The sequence below is a fragment of the Phaseolus vulgaris genome, chromosome 2 (assembly GCF_000499845.2).
Source record: "Phaseolus vulgaris cultivar G19833 chromosome 2, P. vulgaris v2.0, whole genome shotgun sequence".
Taxonomy (NCBI): domain Eukaryota; kingdom Viridiplantae; phylum Streptophyta; class Magnoliopsida; order Fabales; family Fabaceae; genus Phaseolus; species Phaseolus vulgaris.
In genome coordinates, this window is record NC_023758.2 from 32,522,799 (window position 1) to 32,544,350 (window position 21,552).

General features: G+C 34.9%; 3 protein-coding genes across 3 annotated transcripts; 2 read left to right on the plus strand and 1 right to left on the minus strand.

The window, feature by feature from the left end:
- Positions 1 to 2,545: 2,545 nt before the first annotated feature.
- On the plus strand, positions 2,546 to 15,037 carry LOC137811531 (rhamnogalacturonan I rhamnosyltransferase 1-like). Its single transcript, XM_068613321.1, has 9 exons — positions 2,546 to 3,030; positions 3,153 to 3,451; positions 10,673 to 10,740; positions 10,823 to 10,911; positions 10,994 to 11,156; positions 12,245 to 12,534; positions 12,914 to 13,118; positions 13,988 to 14,145; positions 14,489 to 15,037. The coding sequence occupies exons 2-9, from the start codon at positions 3,193 to 3,195 to the stop codon at positions 14,760 to 14,762; spliced, it is 1,506 nt and encodes a 501-aa protein (XP_068469422.1). The 5' UTR covers positions 2,546 to 3,030; positions 3,153 to 3,192; the 3' UTR covers positions 14,763 to 15,037.
- Positions 14,995 to 19,123, minus strand: LOC137811532 (ribulose-1,5 bisphosphate carboxylase/oxygenase large subunit N-methyltransferase, chloroplastic-like). The gene is made up of 6 exons (XM_068613322.1): positions 18,465 to 19,123; positions 18,335 to 18,363; positions 17,967 to 18,178; positions 17,635 to 17,760; positions 15,958 to 16,362; positions 14,995 to 15,555 (listed from the first exon to the last, which is right to left on the minus strand). The coding sequence occupies exons 1-6, from the start codon at positions 18,941 to 18,943 to the stop codon at positions 15,337 to 15,339; spliced, it is 1,470 nt and encodes a 489-aa protein (XP_068469423.1). The 5' UTR covers positions 18,944 to 19,123; the 3' UTR covers positions 14,995 to 15,336.
- A 1,093-nt stretch (positions 19,124 to 20,216) lies between these two features.
- LOC137809380 (PKS-NRPS hybrid synthetase cheA-like) lies at positions 20,217 to 21,542 on the plus strand. The gene is made up of 3 exons (XM_068610500.1): positions 20,217 to 20,351; positions 20,440 to 20,975; positions 21,092 to 21,542. Exons 1-3 carry the CDS (start codon positions 20,217 to 20,219, stop codon positions 21,540 to 21,542), a joined length of 1,122 nt encoding a protein of 373 aa, XP_068466601.1.
- Positions 21,543 to 21,552: the final 10 nt, after the last annotated feature.

Sequence of the window (21,552 nt, forward strand, 5' to 3'; positions counted from 1 at the left end):
TAACTGTCACATCGTCTGAAACAAGATCACCACTGGGCTTCTCAAGTTGCTTCCTATTTCTTCTTCTATGCAGATTGCAGATATCCTTACCAAACCCCTTGCTCCAACAGTATACAAAGAGCTCTAGTCCAAGCAGGGAATGAGATACATATATTCCCAGCTTGAGGGGGGCTGATAAAATAATTGTACTCTTTATTTTGGGCCTTTTATTTGGGCTTTTGTTTTTCTATTTGTCATCTGTGTTTTTGTTGTTTGCACTGTACATATATATACTCATTTGAATTCAATAAGATCAGTTTTCTAGTGCCATTCAATTTTACAATTCAGACTTCACTTCGTTTCTCTATATTCTCTCTCCATTTTCCTTGTTTAGGGTTTCATCTCCTTTTGGTTGGCGCCTTGGGTGATTGTTACCTCTTCACCATGTCAGTTAATCGTTTATTTAAGTTAATTTATTCATATTTTATTTGTTTTGAAATGGTTATAATTATATCTGAAATCAAAACAATGTTGTAAGTTAGGATAATAGTTCAAAAGAGACAAATAAATTTTAAATTTTACTTTTTTATTATTTTGATAAGCTTAATGTAAATTACGAGCATGATACTAATATTAGTATTATATATATAAAGTTATTTATTAGGGAATGTTACAAATGATCAATAATATAAGAAATAAACCTTGACAATATAAACCTATGTTGATGTGAACGAATGAAGTAATGAATTTTAGTGAGCGTTTATTTCAAGTCTACGTTAAAAGTTAAATGAATAAATAGTTACTTTCACTTTTTTTCAAGTTTGTGATGTATTTTTAATTAGGAGGAGAATCAAATTGTCATAGTTATTGAAACATGCAGTTATGCACTTCTACAAATCTGTTGGAGATCCCACATCGATTAGAGATTAGAAACTTTCATTGTATATAAGTGGGTGCAAACCTCAATCCTATGAGCCGGGTTTACGAGGTTGAGTTAGCCTTGAAGTCCACTTCGTAATAAAATCCTCATCAGTTTTTTCTTTGTATAAAAAGTTTATTATTGCTCCAGAGAAGGATTTTTCAATGGAAAAAGTTTAACAAAATTCTCACATGGACTATTGAGGATGGATAAAAGAGGCTATGGGAATCTTGTGTAGTAGTATCATGTGGATATTCTAATATAGCCTTTGAATTTATGAGGAGAATTTGTTTTTGCAATTCTCCAATTCTCATTTTTATCTTAGTAATTAGTCTTCTGATAGTATGAATTGTAATATAAACATTATGAATTTATATTAACAATAACATGTATTATCTAATAATATATACTACTGCCAAATCTAATATTAATAAAATATTATTTGTTAAAACAGTACATGATATTATTAATTTAAACACTATTTACTAAACCTGGATATATCACTCTAATAATACGATTCAAGTAATACATAAGGTTTGATTTTCTTAAATAAGATTTTAAATTTGAATCATCATATAAATAATAAAAGAAACGTGATTAAGAGAGACATTCTGATAAAAATAAAAACATTAAATCTAAAAGAAATACTATTAATATATATATATATATATATATATATTTATAATGTTTATATTAAAGATTTCATTTTTGTAAGAGAAAGTTCATGCATATAAGTACATGCAAGTCTAACTTTCATCAATTACTAAATGATTATTCTTAGTGCACGATTATAATAATTAGCAATGAAATCAAATCTTATTCTTTAATTCATGAAGATTGAAGGTAAAATGTCCAAATCTCTATCCTTTTCATATACTAGCAAGCCCTAGTGGACATGGGCAAAACCCAAATTCCTCCTTTTTCAATGGTCCTTTAATAATTGAGATACATAATATTGATGGGTTTAGCTTAATTAATACATAAACATCTTTGGCCTAATATATCATTGTGCTTGGCCTTTATTTTCTATTTTATGTTGTGATGACAGTCCGATTTGTCATGAAAGGGAAACCTGACACGTTTTGCAATTTGGTGACAAGTTTATGAAAGCTAAATTTCTCTTGGGATGATTTTCTTTTTGGCTTTGTTCTGTTATAGAATCTTTTCCTTACCTTTTTGAATGGTCACCAGACTTTGCAATTTATATGCATTTCAATTTCAAGTCAATAATTTGTATCCTTTTCTTGATAAATGATTCATTTTATTTCTTGATCTCCTTTACAAATAAATATCCTTTTAGGCAAAAGCAAAAAAAATGTCATCAGAATATTCTTAGTAAGAGCATTAGAGAAAAAAAATTACACTGCCATTTGTCACTTTGTCTTATCATAAATAAATCTGAGACTTACTTCGCAATCAATCTTTTGCAGAACCTGTATATTTCTTTGTCCTAAAAAGCTCAACCTTTCCTTTTCTTTCGGGTCACAAAATTTTATAACTATATTTACTTCGTATCAATAAGATGGTGATGAATAATTTAAAGAAAAATAATTGGACAGACCTAAAAGGAATAAAAAAGTTAATGTGATTTGAATTAAAAAGTTAATTTTTGTCCTACATTAAATGCATGACAACTTCAAAATTCAAATTCATGCAAAGGTTGATCAGCCAGTGTGAGAGAGAAAATTAACATAATTTTTTTTCTAGAAATAGACATCATTAATTTCCTTTTGGAATTGTCGGGTAGAACAAAATAACAGAAAGAAAAAAAGAGGAGAGCGTTAGGGATAAAGAAACAAGTTTTACCCAGGAAAGGGAAGAAATTTGCATGAATATTCTGTGTTTAACTGTTCCGATTTGATCGTCATCGTCTTTCTTTGATAATACTCTCCTTGTTCTCGCTATCTTCGTTCTCCGCAACACCTCTTCCTTTTCTCTCTTCCCACTCTCTCTGTCTCTGATTCTTGAATAAGAGCTTCAAATTTTGTTAAACCAATTGGGGCACAAAAATATCTTATTTTGAGCCTTGCCCGCAATCACCCGCTTCAAATTCAATTCTGGGTCCGTTTCAATTTCTTCAAAGGTGGCGAGCTGTGCGGATTGAGTTCGTGCCATTATTGTTTATATCTGGGGTAAGTCTTCAATTTTGTGGTATTGTAAATGCAATGTTTATGAATGACTTTCTCTTGTTTTGTTTTTGTGGGTGGTGTTGTGTTGATTTTGTTATAATTGGATTGTTGGAAACCGTGTGAAGGTTGTGGTGATGACGTGGCAATGAGGTGTGTGGCGGAGGAATGGAGGGTGTTCAGGGGAGGAGCGATAAGCTTCAGGGTGCTAGTGCTGTGATTCCGAGGAGCCGTTTGCGGGTTTGGTTCATCCGAGCGTGTTCAAGCATTGTGCTGTGGACATGTCTGTTTCAGCTAGTGACAGTGAGTGAACTATGGCGTTCCCATTTCTTTTTGGGGATTACAAGTCGAATACATCACACAATTCAACGTCCTCCCCAAGCACATAATGAACTTGTTCATCCGCCTCCCACTTTTCTTCCCCCAAGTTAGTTTTTCTTTACTTCATGCTTGTAGTTTTGGTTTGAGGTTAAGGGATTATGGATGTGGGTTTGGACAACTGTAGCTTCGGTTCTGTGATGATGCAACCTTACGTGTGTGTGACTCATTTGTGAAGATCTCCTCGCTATTTCTCGCCTTCAGATTTTCCAATATTATTTGAGCAGTGAAATCCATATTGAATATAAGTTGTATTTGTTGTTTGGAGGTGATGATCGTGCTTAGATGAAAGTCGGTGCTGAATGTTTATGTGTTGTAGAATTTTTTAGAAAATGTTTTTTGTTTTCTGGATTGGTGCTTGTTATGAAGTAGATTTATGGGTTTCACATTCAGTTATGAGGAGGAAGAAGAGAAATATATATGCCTTCAACTTTAAATGCAGATATAATAGTGAATTATGATTTATGAAGTCAATATTAATTTGGCATTTACGATCATGTTTTGTGGAATCCTGCCAAGGATGAATTGATTTATAGTTTATACTGTTGGTGGCCTTAGAAAACAGGTTATTTTCTTCTAGGTGAGTCAGTTACCTCGATCGATTCTTGCCTTTGTTTCTATCCAAGACCAAAAGTTTGAAAATCTGACTTTTTGACTCTTCCTCCACACAGTTTACCCGTCTAATTATTTTCCGTTTGATCTAATATTCTCATTGATGCATCTTTTGGTTTCCTTCTCGCATAACTGATACACATTAGGCCAATTTCCCTTTCATATCTTTTCTTGTATATCTACTGATCAACCTCAATATTCGATTCTCAGCTGCACTTATATTTGGCTCTTGTTGACTCTTCACTACCAGCCCATCGCCTCTATACAAGTTTTCTGATTCTATAGGTGCTCAATAGATTTTTCGTGTAACTTGATGGGCTTTTTGTGATCACAAATTATACTTGTAGCAATGAAGCATTTATCAATTTCTTACTTAGCTTGAATTTGGATGTGATGTCTGCAACAATCTTCATTCACTTAACGGAATTGGAAAACAAATAAGACTATAACTATAGATTGCCTTCTTTGTACTTGCATATTTTAAGACAAGTTTGTAAGGGATTTATCTCCTTCAAAATGAGAGATTCATTTTAGAGAAATAAGTGTTGGGAATTCCTTCTTAATTTAATGGGAGATCATGACCAATAAATCTTGATAATTGAACCATTGAAATTGAAGACTGTGAAGTTCAACCTAGAAAGTTGAAGATAATCTTTTCAAGGTATTTTGAAAATGTAACAAGTATTAATTATCCATTATCTCTTTATGAGAAAACCTTTATCTCATTCTCTATATAAAGGGACTTGTAAGAAAGAGAAATGAAACCAAGTGAGGAGCAACTTAGAGAGTAAATGAGAGAGTTGTTGTCCACCATAGTGTGAGATTAGAAATCCTAGTGAGAGACTAGAAAGATATTGTATTTCATCCTTATTGGGTGAGATTAAGTGTTACCCTCAAAGGGAGAGAAACAAATATTGTAATCCTACTCGCATATTGGAGACATTTTTTGGATTAGGTCTCGTGGATTTTTATTTCTTAAGTTGAGAAGGTTTTCCCATGTTAAAAACTCTCGATGTTATTATTCTATTTTGTTTTATTTTCTTTTGTCTGCTTATTGTTTCCGCAAGTACCCATGTTGTATCTACACCAAGGAGGGAGAATTAGTTCTAATTTTTCCAATAGTGGTATCAGAACTTGGTTCTAATATAAGATGGAATGAGTCATTACTGATGGAGATATGTTCAAGTTGACAGCAAACAACTATTCCTATTGGAAGCCCATAATGGAGGATCACTTATACTGTAAGGATATGCATGAACCTATTTCTTGCAAAAACAAGCTAGAAGGTAAGAGTGATAAAAATTGGAAACTTTTGAATCAAAATGTTGTTGCAATGATTTGAAATTATATTGATATAAGTTTGTTTGAGCATGTGTCCACATACACAAATGCTTATGAGTTGTGGTCAAAACTTGAATCTACGATTCAAAAGAAAACTCCAAGAAATAAAGCATCTATTGTTAGAAGACTGGTGAAACTTGAGTACACGGATAGTCAAAGTATGATGGAGCACTTGAATTCATTCAAGGGTCTTGTCAATCAATTAACAAAGATAGATATGAAGATTGATGATGAGTTCTAGGCACTTTGCTACTTAGTTTGTTGCCAAAAAGTTGTAGTCATGCTCAACAACTCAGTCTCATGGAAAGATCTCAATGGAAACTGCTTCAGACAGTATGTTGAATGAAGAATTCAGAAGAAAAGAAAAAAGTACAAATTTTCAATATGAAGCAAATGTTATAGATAAACGAGAAAGAGGTGAAACTCGTGGGAGAAACAAAAGCAAAGCCAAAGGCTATTCTCAATCTCGCACAAGAACAATAATGTGCTAATTTCTGAAGAAAGACCAAAAAGTCGAAAATGTCCATCTAGACTTAGTTGATCCAAAGAAGAAGGACTGTACTCTAACCATAACCGTTGTTGTAGACAATGATGTTTTTCTTATTGGAGAAGACAATTACCTAAAAGTTGCATATGGTAATTGCTCTTGGATCGTTGACTCTGGTGCCTCTTTCCATGTAAGTCCACATGAAGATTTCTTTTCATATTACAAGAAAGGTGACTAGGGTACTGTGAAAATGGGATCCATGTTACAAGCAAGATTGTAGGTATTGGTGATATCGTGTTACTAACCGACACATGAAACAAGCTTGTACTGAAGGAAGTTAGGCATGTTCCAGAAATTTATTTCAACCTTATCTCAATGGGTAAGTTGGATGATGTTGGTTTTATAAGTCACTTTGGTACTGGAAAGTGGAAACTAGCAAAAGGGAACCTAGTCATTGCCATAGGTTCGAAGGAAGGATCCCTTTACACTATGCAAGAAAGAATTTGTTCTAGAGAAGCAAGTCTTGCTAGAGACTCCAAAGATCTTTGGCGCAAACAATTGGGGCATATAAGTGAGAAAGCACTCCTTGCCTAAAACCACTTACCAGGTATAAAAGGTCAAATCTTAGAATCTTGTACTGATTGCATTTATGGTAAACAATGCAGAGTCAATTTTCATAAATCAGGCAATTCCTCTAGGAAACATGAGGTACTTGAACTTTTGCATACAAATCTCTTGGTGGAGCCTACTACTTTGTTACATTTATTGATGATCACTCAAGAAGAGTATGGGTGTACTTGCTGAAAACAAAAAATCAAGTATTGTTAGTATTTAAAGAATTTCATGCTTTAGTGGAGCGTGATACTGGAAAAAAGCTTAGGTGTCTGAAAGCAGACAATGGTGGAGAGTACTGTGGTACTTTTGAAGCCTATTGCAAGATGTATAGCACCAGAATGATGAAGACACCACCAAAGACTCCTCGACTGAATGGAGTAGCCAAAAGAATGTTTCGTACTATTGAATAGAAAGTCATATGCAAGTTACAAGGTGCTAACCTCCCTAAGTCGTTTTGGGGTGAAGTAATAAAGATTGTAGTTGATAAGATAAACCTGAAACCTTCAAGACCTCTAGATGGAGAGATTCCAGAGGTAGTATGGTACAAGGAGAAGACATTCTTCAACCATCTGAGAGTATTTGGATGCAGAGCCTTTGCTCATATTCCAAAGAATGAAAGAAAAAAGCTAGATGCTAAGACCAAGGAGTGCATATACTTTGGGTCCCCAAATGATGAATTTGGGTACAAATTGTGGGATCCTATAAATAAGAAAATTGTTAGAAGCAGAGATGTTGTGTTCTTTGAGGATCAACTGATCAAATCAAAGATATTCAAAAGAAAAATCAGTGCAAGTCCAAAGTTCACATTGATTCAGGGGTAGAGATTCCTCAATAGCTAGATCCTGATCAAATAGATCAACAAACAGATCATGCTCACCAAGTTCCTGAACAGACTGATGAACAACCAGATCATGGTCAAATAATGTTAGATCCTCAAATACTACAAGAACCTAAGCCACAAGAGCAACAAATGCAAGTTGAATTGAGACGGTCTAAAAGAAGAAGAACAATGGCATCATCAAAGTATCCTAAAGAAGATTATATTACTTTGATAGATAATGGTGAACCTCAAAACTTCTCAGAGGCTATGGAGTCAATTGAGAAAGGGGAGTGGATCAAAGCCATGGAAGAAGAGATGAGCTTTTTACATGAGAACCATACTTATGATCTGATGGAGTTACCTACAGGAAGAAAAGCCTTGAAAAACAAATGGGTGCACAAGCTTAAAATTGAAGAAGAAAGCTTGACACCAAGGTACAAAACTCGAATTGTAGTGAAAGGGTGCAATCAGAGGAAATGAGTTGATTTTGATGAGATATTCTCTCCAGTGGTAAAGTATTCCTCCATAAGAGTACCATTGGGTATAGCAGCTAGCCTAGACCTAGAAGTTGAACAACTTGATGTAAAAACAACTTTCCTATATGGACACATCAAAGAAGAAATCTATATGGAGCAATTAGAAGGCTATGAAGAACCAGGTAATGAACACTTAGTGTATCATCTGAAGAAGAGTTTGTATGGTCTGAAACAAGCATCCAGACAATGGTATAAGAAGTTTGAATCCTTCATGACCAAGCACAGTTTCAAAAAGACAATTGTTGACCATTGTGTGTTCATCAAGAGGTATGAAGATGGAAACTTTATTATCCTACTATTATATGTTGATGATATATTGATCATTGGACAACATAAAACCAAGATTGCTAGTTTAAAGAACGTTTTAAGCAATTCTTTTTTCATGAAAGACTTATGTCCTGCAAAGCTGCAAAGCAGATCCTTGGGATGAAGGTGAGCAGAGATTGCTCCAAGAAGTTGATATGGCTATAACAAGAGAAGTACATTGAGAAAGTTCTCAAGAGATTCAACATGGATAAGGCAAAACCTGTTAGTGTTCCACTTGCCGAACATTTCAAGCTAAGCACAATGCAATAGGAGAAAAGAAAGAGATGAGCAGAGTGTTATTCTTCTATGGTAGGAAGCCTAATGCACGCCATGATTTGAACAAGACCATATATTGCCCATGCAATTGGTGTTGTAAGTCGATTCTTGTCCAATCCTGGAGAAGAGCGCATTGGAATGCAGTGAAGTGAATATTGAGATATTTGATGGGAATTACCAAAATATGTTTATGTTTTGGTAATGAAGATCTTATGTTGGTTGGATACACGAATTCAAACATGACTAGAGATATAGATCCCAAAAAATCCACATCAGGGTATCTAACGTAGGGGTAGCTGTATCTTAGCAATCCAAGTTACAAAGATGTGTTGCTTTATCAACAACTGAAGCAGAGTACATTGCCGCATCTGAAGCTGACAAAGAGGTAAAATATATGAAAAATCTCTTGCATGAATTGGGTCATGTTCAAGAAAGATATGTTCTCCATTGACAACCAAACATAGTTAAGAATCTTTCATTTCATTCTCGAACAAAGCACATTGATTATCGTCATCATTGGATACGAAATGCTTTGGAAAATGGAGAGCTGCAGCTATAGAGAAGGTTCATATAGATGACAAATGGTCTGACATGTTGACCAAGGGAATTTGAGTTAAGAATCTAACAAACTGTTGTATGGGAGCTGGATTATTGATACTCTCAATTAAGTCGGGAAGGGAGAGGTTTGTTGGATATCCCTCCTTAATTTAATAGGAGACCATGATCAATGAATCTTGATAATTGATCCATTGAATATATTCAAAGACGGTCATTCCAAAGTCTTGAAATTATATCTCTCTTGAAGGCTATGAAGTTCAACCTAGAAAGTTGAAGATAATCTTTTCAAGGTATCTTGAAAATGTAACAAGTATTAATTATCCATTATCTCTTTATAAAGAAGTCTTTCTCTCCTTCTCTATATAAAGAGTATTTGTGAGGAAGAGAAATGAAAGCAAGTGAGAAGAGCAACATAGAGAGTAAATGAGAGAGTTGTTATCCACTATAGCGTGAGATTAGAAATCCTAGTGAAAGGCTAGAGAGATATTACATTTCGTCCTTGTTGGATGAGATTAAGTGTTACCTTCAAAGTGAGAGAAATGAATATTGTAATTCTACTTTTATAGTGGAGACATTTTTTGGACTAGGTCTCGTGGGTTTTTATTTCTCAAGTTGAGAAAGTTTTTCCACATTAAAAATTCTCTTCATTATTCTATTTTGTTCTATTTTCTTTCTTTTGTCTCCTTATTGCTGCCACAAGTGCCCATTTTGTATCAACACCAAGGAGGGAGAATTAGTTCTTATTTTCCAAACAAAAAGTGAGAATCTAAGGCCATTGAATGAGACACCAACCATTAAGATTGTGATTAAATGTATGTAAATGCATAATAAATTTTGTACTTGGTTCAAATTTTTAGTTGATTTTCTAACCAACAGGTATATCATCTTATCTTATTAAAAAGTGAACTTTAAGCCTAACTCAACCTTATAAAACCGGCTTATAAGATGAGGTTTGCACCCACATATATACTATGAAATGTCCTTATCTCTAGTCGATGTGAGATTTCTAACAAACCCCTCACGCCGAGGCTACCAACTCGTGCGTGGAACTATATATTATGCGTGGTCTGATAATGGCTCAATAGCGGGTGACGCTAGGATAGACTCAAAATGGCTCTGATCCCTTATTAAAAAGTGGACTTTAAATCTAACTTAATCTCATAAAACCGGCTTATAAGGTGAGATTTGCACCCACATATATACTATAAAATGTTCTTATCTCTAGTCGATGTTGGATCTCCAACACATCTCATTGTACTTTCTTAAGTGAATTTCTCACTTTAGAAGAGCCAATTTCACATTATCCTTACATAAAACTCAACATCTAGCATTTATGTGTTTCCATTTTAACTTATTTTATAAAATGAATCTATATATATTAATTGTGATATATTTGTATCTATTCACTTGAGGCAGTTTTCTCTTCACTTGCACGTTTTGTTTTGGATATTAATAACATAGATAGTTGCCCAATTGCTGGATCAAAATGTGTCTTGTTTTAGATGGGCTCCCACGACCATGAACATCTTGGTTGCCTTATCATTTGATTTTCAATGTTGGGTATTCTTAATTTTCAAAAAGACTACGTGAATGAAGTATATATAATATAAATCAATGCATATTAATATATGGTTTGATGGATAGGATATTAGTTGAATTTTATACCATTTTTACACATTCCTGTAAATATTAAAAGCCTTGTGACCTGAAATATTTCAGGAAATTATACAAGTAATGGTTTTCTGAGAGTCTACTGCAATGGGGGCTTGAATCAAATGCGTGCAGCGGTTTGTATCTTCTTTGCTGCTAGTTCTCTGTTCCTTGTCTATGATAATCTTAAATGTTCATATAGCAGATTTGGCATTTCAGATTTGTGACATGGTGGCCATTTCTCGACTTTTGAATCTCACATTGGTTGTTCCAGAGCTTGATAAAAAATCATTTTGGGCAGATCCAAGGTATATCATTTGTTTTTAAAATGAAGAGTATTATCTATTGGCTTCCATATCATTTTAAAGTTTTGTAGTTTTCTTTTTTCAGCAATTTTGAGGACATTTTTGACGTGAGACATTTCATTGATTCTCTACAAGATGAAGTTCGAATAGTGAAAAGAGTGCCCAAAAGGTTTAGTAGGAAAAGTGAGCAGACTATTCTGAAGATGCCTCCTATTAGTTGGTCAAATGAAAAGTATTACATGGAGCAGGTGAGCAGATTCTATAAGCTGCATTTGGGCTAAAACTATGTACTGTATGTTAATCAAGCTCTCTTATTTGCTAATTTAAGGTTTGATAAAATGATTGATTAATGATTCTTCACCTTAACCTCTATTCAGTTCTAAGACAAGAATATTTAACGTCTTTGGACTGTATGCTTCTTTAACATTTTACAAGGGAAGACTGTGTTTTCTGATCAGATTGCTTTTTAGTGGATATTTCCTTAGACCCGTCAGATTTATATTGAAGGTCTAGTTTTAGGGTAATATACAGTTATATTTGTCTAGTATCCAAACATTTCCCTAAATTGTCTTCTCTGTCATGGAAGGAAGTTTTAAAGTATGTCTTGGAACAGTGATTGTAGGCTTGTAATGGTCATCTTATCTAAGTTTTATTACTTGATAATGATGGCAAGGCAGATGACAAATGTCAGAAATTGTATTCTTGCCAAATTAAATGGGATAGAAGTATCAATTATTATGGATGTCTAATCTGAATTATAATTTTGTCTGATTGCCAGTATGCACTTGTGCATGCGGTAGAGTTGTCCTCTTGATTTTGTTATTAGATGCGTCTAGACTATAAAAACAGGGATCACTTGTATATAAATTAGGAGTTCCACAAAAGGGCTAATATTTGTCTGAGTAATAAATTGATTCTCTAATTTTTTACACGTGTCCATGCGGGTGAATGAAGAAATGGTAACTATGGATTTGTTCCATCTGACAACTTTGAAGTTCTTGTTTCTCTTTATCAATACCCATTGGATTTTTGGCTATATGATCTTCTTCACTGAAAGACTTGACACTCCCCCCCCCTTTCTCCTAAAGTTTTTGAGAGGATGGCAATTATCAACTGTGAACTGGTAATTTGTAAATTACTAGATGCATTATTACTCTCTTGTCCTTTGAGAGGAAATAAAATATGAAGAGGAAAATACAGGATACAGTAGACAGATGATGTTTAGGGTTGTATTGATTGTATTATCAGAATCATGATTGTATTCTCTTCCTCCCTCTCTCGTTTTGAGTTATACATGTCTTGAGTTTAATTCGATGCCGTGGACTCCACACTGCAGATTCTTCCGCTTTTTGGCAAACATAAGGTGGTACATTTCAACAAAACAGATGCTCGTCTAGCGAACAATGGTCTCCCACTAGATCTACAAAAACTTAGGTGTCGTGTAAATTTCCAGGCACTTAAATTCACGCCTGAACTTGAGAATTTGGGCCAAAAATTGATTCGGATACTGAGTAAAAATGGACCCTTTGTGGCATTGCATCTGAGATATGAGATGGACATGCTGGCTTTCTCAGGTTGTACGCTTGGTTGCACTAATGAAGAAGCTGAGGAGCTCAAGCGGATGAGGTATTATATATTTCTTGTTTTACTGTACATATATTTATGGATTGGTTTTTGTAAGAGGTAGGTGCTTCTTACCTGACAGTTGCTGGAGAAGATGTTGATCACTAGAATTTTTTTTCTCTATCATAGCTTAATGCCATTGATTCTAGACGGTTAATTATGCCTCCTGTTCTATCCTAGAGAGTCCCGGATGCTATTTGCATGGAGGAGAGCAGTGTATCTGTAGTTCACGAGTAACCTGACATGTTGATTTTTGCATACTTTGACAATACACATTAGTTACCTCCATAAAAAAAATATTCATGTTGTCAAAGTTATTTGTAATGAGCTGGCATAAGAAGGGTCTATCTCATAAAATTTTGATCTTGCTTGAGTAATTCAGGTATGCATTCCCTTCGTGGAGAGAAAAGGAGATAGTGTCTGAAGAAAGGAGATTACAGGGTCTCTGTCCTTTGACACCAGAGGAAGCAGCCTTAATTCTGCAAGCCTTGGGTTTTGATAGGGAGACACCAATATATCTTGCAGCTGGTGAAATTTATGGTGGTGAACGTAGATTAGCACAACTGAGAGCTGCTTTTCCAAGAATTGTAGGTTCACCAACACCCCATTCCCACGTCATTTCTGTTTATATTTTGGCGGTTCCGTATTTGATATAATCTAAATAGTTAAAATTGAGAAGCTACTTAGGATCTAGAAGGGAGCTAAAGATCGTAAATCATTGGATCATTACACGGTTTGAAAGAGCCTACCAAATCCAATATATGTATGTGAATATAAATTTATATGTAATGCATATAAAATAACAAATAAGAGAGAAAGGACTTTAAATCACTGCAAAACCCTTGCTTAAACTTAAATCATAAGGTCATACATAACTCATAAACTAGTAACAACTTAATTTAACAACTCCAAACACAAAATATCATCAGAATCAAAACAGAATGGAGAGTAGACGAGAGATAAGAGACAGAAGCAATAATGCACTAGGCAGAACGAGAGGTCCACAAGAACTACAAGAGAGATGCGGCAGAAAAAAGTATTCAGGTTTCAGTAGAACTGGGTCAAAAATAGGTTTCCCATGGGTTTTTCAGTTTAAGTGAAAAAACCGGACCACATTGTAACACAGTGGGATCACACGACCCCACCAATCCTCTATTTTACTTGACAATCCCACTGATTCACCAGAAGCTTTAAGCTGAGATAAGGATTACAAACCGTGGCAAAGATAGTAATATCTTATGAGTTGACATGTGTTTTTAACTCAGATTTAATAAAATGCTATAATGGATTTCAGGGGATTCTGCAGAATTGTCCATTTACAGTTCATATGACAAATATTATTTTACAAATTCAACAAAATACTTTTGAAAGAAATTGTATATTCTTTACCTACCTGACATAGTGTATTCTCTCTTATCATGGTTTCTGCTTTTCTCAATATTCTTTTGACTTTCAGATTAAGAAAGAGACATTGCTGGCCAATGATGAGTTGCAGCAGTTTCGGAATCATTCATCACAAATGGCAGCTTTGGATTTTATTGTTTCTGTAGCGAGTAACACCTTTGTTCCAACATATTATGGTAACATGGCAAAACTTGTCGAAGGCCACCGCAGGTGTGCATGCACTCTCTTGTTACTTGCAATTTTGATTTATATTAGAAGGCCAAGGCAAGTAAACCACCATTTGGGTCCCTAAAAGTGTATATAGCCCAATTTTTTTAAAAAAAAAATGGGACTGGAGTAATAGTATCACATAATTTTAACCAAATTAACAGGAAGTATTAAGTTCAAGTACTTTAATGAAACAACTGGAAATTTCATATTTATTTGGAATTTCCATGATTTCAGGGACTAATGTGATGTCATACATTTTTCAGGAGTAAAAATGATGGTTTACTCACCTACAGTAGCCTTGATAAAAAAACCACAAAATAAATTATAATTTGTCCTCCTGCAGGTATTCTGGCTTTAAAAAGTCCATCTTATTGGATCGGAAAAAGCTTGTAGAATTGCTTGATATGCATCAGAATGGAACCCTTCCATGGAATGAGTTTGCAAATGCTGTGCGGAATGTTCATGAAAGAAGAATGGGACAACCAACTCGACGTAGAGTTGAAGCAGACAAGCCAAAGGAAGAAGATTATTTCTATGCCAACCCTTACGAGTGCCTCTGCGAGGGAACAAAGTGTGATGACTTGCTAGGTGCTCTTAACTCCAGTCAAATACAATGAGTACGAGCTGCATAATGTAAAAATGCACTTTTCTTTCCAACAACCATTTTAAAAGAGGAATTTATGAACGGCTCCTTCCCACTTAATGGCTCCAGTGCTGTACACATCATGATGACCTTTTTAAGTATATGTACACATGAATTTGTAGAGAACCATGGAAAAGAAAGAGGAAAAAAAAAGAAAAAAAAAAGAGAAAGGGAAATATCTGCTTCTATTGAGGCATGCAAAGATGTATCTTCAATTTCACCCTTAATTAATTTATTTATTTATCCAAATTTGAGTTCAGTATCGCTATATAACAATTTTTAATGTTGCAGCCTTAAATTAAGATAAGCCATTCTAGAAGTTCACTGCATCTTCCTCTTTACAAACAACAATCAAGTAATAGATTGTAATAAAGGGGGGCGAGTCAAAAACTTGATTATGATCCTCTTCAAAGATAAATTGGATGCATGCCATGGATTCGTCTTGGAAGCCTCCTTCTGTGATTTAACAGGAGTTCATGTTTCTCGTCCTTTGGAAATGGAGACAAAAGCGTGTCCTTAACTGGTGCAAATGCTTCTGCTTCTTTCTCCTAAAAGAATTTTCCAAGGTCCCCTAGGATATCACCATTTTCCCCGCAAAGTCCAAGGTCCTTGAGCCTCCTTTCTTGATAATATTCTAACTCGGCCAATTCCAATTCTTTCTCCTTAAAGATATCGTCAATTTGCTGCAGAAGCTGCTTCTCCCCTTCTCTTATTCCCACGGCTATAGCAAGTCTTGAATCTAGCTTTGCTGCTTTCAACTTTTGATCCTGCCATTCACGTGCTTTGTTAGTTATTTGCAGAACTCAATCAGCATCAAAATTTTCACATAGGTTCCTTTCCATTGGGAGGAAAGAAAGTGATTTGAGAAAAAATATGAATTGGAGAGAAAATGGAAGTAAAGAAAAATTTAAAATTTTCTTTCTAAAAGACTGCTTGTTTTGTTCCTTTGCCTTCCACATTCTTTCCCATCAAACAAATGAAAATGCTTTATAATCCATATTTTTTCTCCTCTCTTCCACACACACTATGAATGTGCATTGTAGGATGTCATGTGGTTCCTCTAGAAGTGCCCGTGATGCGGATATATAGATACTTTATACCTATAAACTAGAGGGCAATGTTTTAATGTGCATGGTTTTCCTCCCTTAAAAGTAATATACAAATCATACCTCTTCAATGGTTGTATGATAAGCAGCAAGGGCAGTTTTGCAGGTCTCTCTAATCACTCTGCATATTAGCTCCTCATTGTCACGGCTCACAGGCAATTCAAGATGACCCCAAATGGAATTTCTAAATATTGACTCCAAAAGGAAAGCATCAGTGCCCCCTAGAGCCACTAATCTCAGATATGGAAGCAGCCCTGGTGGAAGTGGGCGGTTGTAGAAGATGTCAAAGTATGCTGTCTCACCAAAACCATTGGACTCAGCAATGTCCAGTTTGTCACCAAAAAAGGGGTCTGACTCAGATATCTGCAGTGTCAAGGTATATGCATTCCGGTCTGCATTTGGTTCAATGAAACCGTAGTCCAGAGCCAGTTCGGCATTGCTTTTATTCAAATCATATTGGATATACACCTACAGTAAAAAGTTCCTTCCATTGTTATGTGTAAGTATATTACCATTGTATTTTATGTCACCAATTGCACGGATTCTTCTTCTAAATACAACATTGACAATGTTCTCCTTAAGGACTTATACAAAATAAAAAGAAAAAATGAAATGAAATTCTTCATCAGATTATTAGCTTAAGCAACAAGTAAAACATTAAAAATGTAGAGAAACTAATGAGAGAAGTTTTACAATTTGTTCATAATTTTAAGTTATGGAGAAGTTCATTTCATTTTCTTCTTATTTCTTTTTCTCTTTGAAAAATATTACGGAAAAGTTTGTTCAAACATGTCCTGGTTCGTAACACACTTCGTTTTCCTTTGACTAATAAGAGCTGGCTTGCTAGTTCATATATAAGCTTCTTAGATACTATCATGCCCCTATCGGCTAAAACTCCTTACATGGACATTGATACATTTATTATTAAAGTATATAATAGGTTTTTTTTTAACGAAAATGATGCAATTTTACAAAGAATTTACCAAAATTAGCAATTTTTAGAAAATTTATCCATATGGTAAGTCATGCCACAAAACCTCATTGTGAAGAAGTTATGTAAGTAGAATATGACTTTAGATTTGTCAAAATGAAATTGTGTCTAAAGAGGAAAAGTCGTGTTTGGCCATACAAATTTGATTAATTTGTTTTCTTTTTATTTTGGATGAAGTTTTACACAGAAGACATGATTTCGATTGTTTTTATATAAGTCATGCACCCCTTACGCATTATGTATAAATAAGTTTGCTTTTACTAAAACAATTATTGAAATAGTAGATGTTTCATCACTTCACACTGTGTTTAGATAAAAAAAATATTTCAAACTACCATATTAAAATTGGGAACATGTTATTTGTTATAATTGATAACAATTCTATTTTTTTATTCATGTTTTAATTTAAATTTATAACAATTTACATTAACCTCCATAATGTATTTATTTATAATTATTATAATCAAATTACAATAAAACAATTGTTGTGTGCATCAAATTATATTAGAGATCGTGTCAGTGTCATACCACTTTATTCAAATTAAAAAAAAAAAACTTAAATTAAGATTAATCAATATAGTGTCGATCAAACACAAATTCTCATGACTTTTTCACAATAAAATTGTGTTATTTTGGAACAATTATAAGGTAAATTTCTCAAAAACTATCAATTTCGAGAAATTCTTGGTAAAATTGCATCATGGTTAAAAAGTGAGAAGAAAAAAAAAATAGAGGCAAGGGTACTTTACCTGGTCCCCAGCCTTGAGGGCAAGGGGGCTCCTTAGGGAAAATAGGTAATCCCAGGAGAAAAGGCCTGCTGCTCCTTTAATTTCATAAGCATGATCATCTGTAGTCACTCTGGCACTATGGTTTATCTGACCCACAAATTCAATTTGGAAAATACAATTTCAGACACAAAACAAGTAATGTGTGCACTTCAAGGAGTAAAAGTTGGTCTTCCTGTAATATCTACTCCTTTCACAGTTATTCCTCTTAATTTGACAGATTTTTCTTCATTTGATCTCCAAACAAGTAAATTGGTACGCTCACGACAGAAGAGAGAAAATGAAAAGGACCTTACCAAGTCAGCAAATGGAATCACAACTAGATTTTCATTGCGAAGGCGAGAAAATGCTCTTGATCTTAGAATTCCAAATGCCCAGAAAAATTCATCAATGGTAATAGGAGAAGGGAAAAGCTTCTTATTAGGGAGTATAATTTCTTTTTCCACTCTCCTAAATTCGCTCTTTACATACTCTTTCACACTCAGTGTTGTGCTTAGAAGTTGAGTCCCTACACAAATCAGTTGAATCAGTAGTAGTACTGAAAACCTCAGCACAAAACAAGCATTTCCAAAGGTAACTAACTACTCCAAAAAGCACAATCTTTTCACCATTTATTTACATTATTTTGCATTAAAACATTGACACAACCAAGTAACTAACTAACCTTGTAGCTCTGAGAGCTCCTCCTCTGACCTGCACTGGAATAACCAATTACCAACTAAATCAACCAACCACATGAAAACAACCAAAATCCCCATTAAACATGTTTAACAAGCAAACCAAAAGAAACCCACCAATATATAGTAGAGCCAGTTTCCTTGGGCAGAATACTGAAGTAGTGCTTCCAAAGAGAATCATCCTTTGACCTCTCTCTTATAAGAAACAACACAACAGCCAACCAAGGCTTCAATCCACTACACACTTTCCCAATCTCTGAAGCTGCCACAGCATCAGGGTTAATCCATAGCCTCTTGGGCACCTGTAACACAACCTCATTCCTAGAAATGTCTTTGAGTGCAACCAATCCTAGGCCTTCTGGCCCCATACCAGGCTTCACTGGTGTTTTGCGAGAGACAACACCCTCTTCCTTGAGCCACTGCCAGAAAGTGTCAACTGCTGGAGGCACTGATATCTCAGTTCCCAGAGAAGCTACACATTTAGCAGAGAGTGGGGTTTTTAGGTGTAGAGGAGACCCCTTGGCTGCAAAGGGGAAGAAGTTTGTGCCTTGAAAAAGAGAAGCAGAACCTGAACATGCAGGAAAGACACTAGCCATTTTTCTCTGGTTACTGCTTTTGTATATTGTGCTGTGTTGTGTTTCTAAGACCAGACTTCGATCCTCTCCTACGTTGCGGATGTGGATAAGGTTCTTTCCATCTTGCTGCTGCTACAACCAGTTCACCTTTTTTTTATTGCTTTTTGGACTAAATAGCTAAATACACATTGAAACACTTTTATTTAGATAAGTAATTAATTTTTTTAATAAATAGTGTTTAGTTCTTAATTTTAATTATTGATGACTTAAACAAAATAAATATTGAAATTGAATTCAAAGATAGAGACAACAAAATATTGAAAGAAATAATATATATATAAAAAGATAAAAAGAGGCTTAAGTTAAATTGGTTTTTTTTTCTGCCACAAGCCACGTCCTGTGACTAACCCACTTGAGGGTATTTCTTCCTGCACCCATACATTTTATGCAATACCATAATTACCCTCAATACCATAATTACCCTTGATACTTCTGAATGATTCCAGAATAAGGATTCTGTAAGCAAAAAGTATTTCTGGAATAGGGGTTCGGTAAGAAAAATATGTTTTCAGAATAGGAAATTTGGAAGACAAAAAATCATTTTGGAATATCTTTTCCAAAATAGTAAATACATAATTCATAAAATGTGTTATATGTTTCGAAAATATTTTGGGAAAGAGTAATCCATAAGTCATTTTTAAAAAGAATAAAATGATCTTTTCTAAGAATGATGGGATGCGGGAAGTCATTTGTTGGACAATTGCTTCCTGCACCCAATCAATTGTGACTGGCACCCGACATATTTTTAAAAATTCTACAATGCCCTTGTCTTCTTCACTTTTGAAAACATTGAATGGTGAGGAAGAGGAAGTTCATGGATGTGTGAAGCTTTGCTTTGAGCTGCAAAAGAGGAGGTTACATTCATTGTTGTGCACGGACATTCAGTATAAGCTTCGTTTGCCAAGTTAATGAGGTAAGTAATCCATTTTCGTTCGTTTCTGGTTTTTGTTCGAGTTCAGCTGGTCCCGGATATCGGAATCCAGAATTCTGTTTTTTTGCTTACGGATATTAATATCCGGAAGTCAAAATTTTCAATACGGATATTAATATCCAGAACTGTGGATCGTTGCTTCCGGACGCTGATATCCGTAGTTCATCATTGTCTTATGGATGTACATATCCAGAACTAGTTTATGCAATCCGAATATATATATCCAGAAGCTAACTGTTGATATTTTTTTGGTTATGGATTTATTTATCCGGAAGCTAAGTGTTAATTTTTTTCAACAGCCGAATGGATACAACAGAGTCATACATGGGAGTTTTAGGGGAGATTGATGTGTGGGATGGATTAGATGATGTTGATCTGGAGCAGTCAATAAGTTATAACGCATTAGATAATGACCACAGGACACATGAATGTAGTGAGGTATTTTCTACAAATGAGGTATGGTCAATGTTGGGTTGTGAATGTGTTTTTTATGAATTATTTTTAAATTTGGCATATGTTATTGTAGGTATTTCGTGATCGAGATGAGCTGTTAGAGTGGGCGAGAAGTGTTGGCTATAGTTATGGGTTTGTCATTGTTATATTAAGGTCAGATACATGGACGGGCCAACGAGGAAGGATGACCTATGTATTGTTAGGTTGTGAGAGAGGAGGTAAATACAGACGGTATAAAAAAGAAGTAGATGTCAGTCGAACTGGAAGTAGGAAGTGTGAGTGTCCTTTCAGATTGCAAGGCAAACCAGTCAAAGGTGGTCAAGGGTGGATGGTTGAATTAATTTGTGGTTCTCACAATCATGACTTGGCAGAGACAATGGTGGGTCATCCGTATGCTGGAAGGTTAAGGTTAGAGGAAAAGGTTATGGTTGAGGATATGAGTAAAACTTCGGTGAAGCTAAGAAATATTTTACTAACCATGAAAGAGAGAAATGAGAAGAATGTGACAACGATTAAGCAGGTTTATAATGCAATCACTGTTCATAGAAGATCACAACGAGGTCACAGAACAGAAATGCAACAACTGATGTTGTTACTGGAGCGAGACAGGTACGTGCGTTGGTGTAGGTGTGATGAGGTCTCTAATATTGTGCAAGATATATTTTGGACACACCCAGATTCAGTAAAACTAGTGAACTCATTTAATATTGTCATATTAATGATAGTACGTACAAGACGAACAAGTATAGGATGTCGTTACTTGAGGCTGTTGGGATTACGTCTACAGGTTTGACTTTCTCCGTTGCATTTTGTTTACTAGCAGCAGAAAAGGAAAATAATTTTTTTTGGGCCCTTGACAGACTTAAAGGGTTGTTTTTGAGAGTTGATTCATGCCCTAGGGTGGTGGTATGTGATAGAGATGTTGCCTTAATGAATGCAATTAGAATGGTGTTTCCTGAAGCTTATAATTTGCTCTGTCGGTTTCACATTGATAAAAATGTGAAAGCAAAATGTAAAATGTTGGTGCATCCAAGAGAGGCATGGGATCAAGTAATGGAAGTGTGGGGATCTGTTGTGGATTGTGATATTGTTGAGGCCTTTGAAGATCGTGTCAATGCTCTTCGAGTTGTCTATTCTCCATGGCCTATATTTGTTGATTATGTGATGGATACATGATTACGTCCAC

Bases quoted from the DNA above. Each gene is read 5' to 3' on its own strand.
- LOC137811532 (XM_068613322.1), bottom strand. From the start codon at position 18,943: ATGGCTAGTGTCTTTCCTGCATGTTCAGGTTCTGCTTCTCTTTTTCAA. The intron at 18,364-18,464 runs GTGGGTTTCTTT...ATTCCAGTGCAG, and splicing joins ACTGGCTCTACTATATATTG to GTCAGAGGAGGAGCTCTCAG. The intron at 17,761-17,966 runs GTAAGGTCCTTT...TTTGTGGGTCAG, and splicing joins TGATTCCATTTGCTGACTTG to ATAAACCATAGTGCCAGAGT.
- LOC137809380 (XM_068610500.1), top strand. From the start codon at position 20,217: ATGGATACAACAGAGTCATACATGGGAGTTTTAGGGGAGATTGATGTG. The intron at 20,352-20,439 runs GTATTTTCTACA...ATGTTATTGTAG, and splicing joins GGACACATGAATGTAGTGAG to GTATTTCGTGATCGAGATGA. The intron at 20,976-21,091 runs GTACGTGCGTTG...TATTAATGATAG, and splicing joins TTGTTACTGGAGCGAGACAG to TACGTACAAGACGAACAAGT.
- LOC137811531 (XM_068613321.1), top strand. From the start codon at position 3,193: ATGGAGGGTGTTCAGGGGAGGAGCGATAAGCTTCAGGGTGCTAGTGCT. The intron at 10,741-10,822 runs GTTTGTATCTTC...TTGGCATTTCAG, and splicing joins TGAATCAAATGCGTGCAGCG to ATTTGTGACATGGTGGCCAT. The intron at 14,146-14,488 runs GTGTGCATGCAC...GTCCTCCTGCAG, and splicing joins CTTGTCGAAGGCCACCGCAG to GTATTCTGGCTTTAAAAAGT.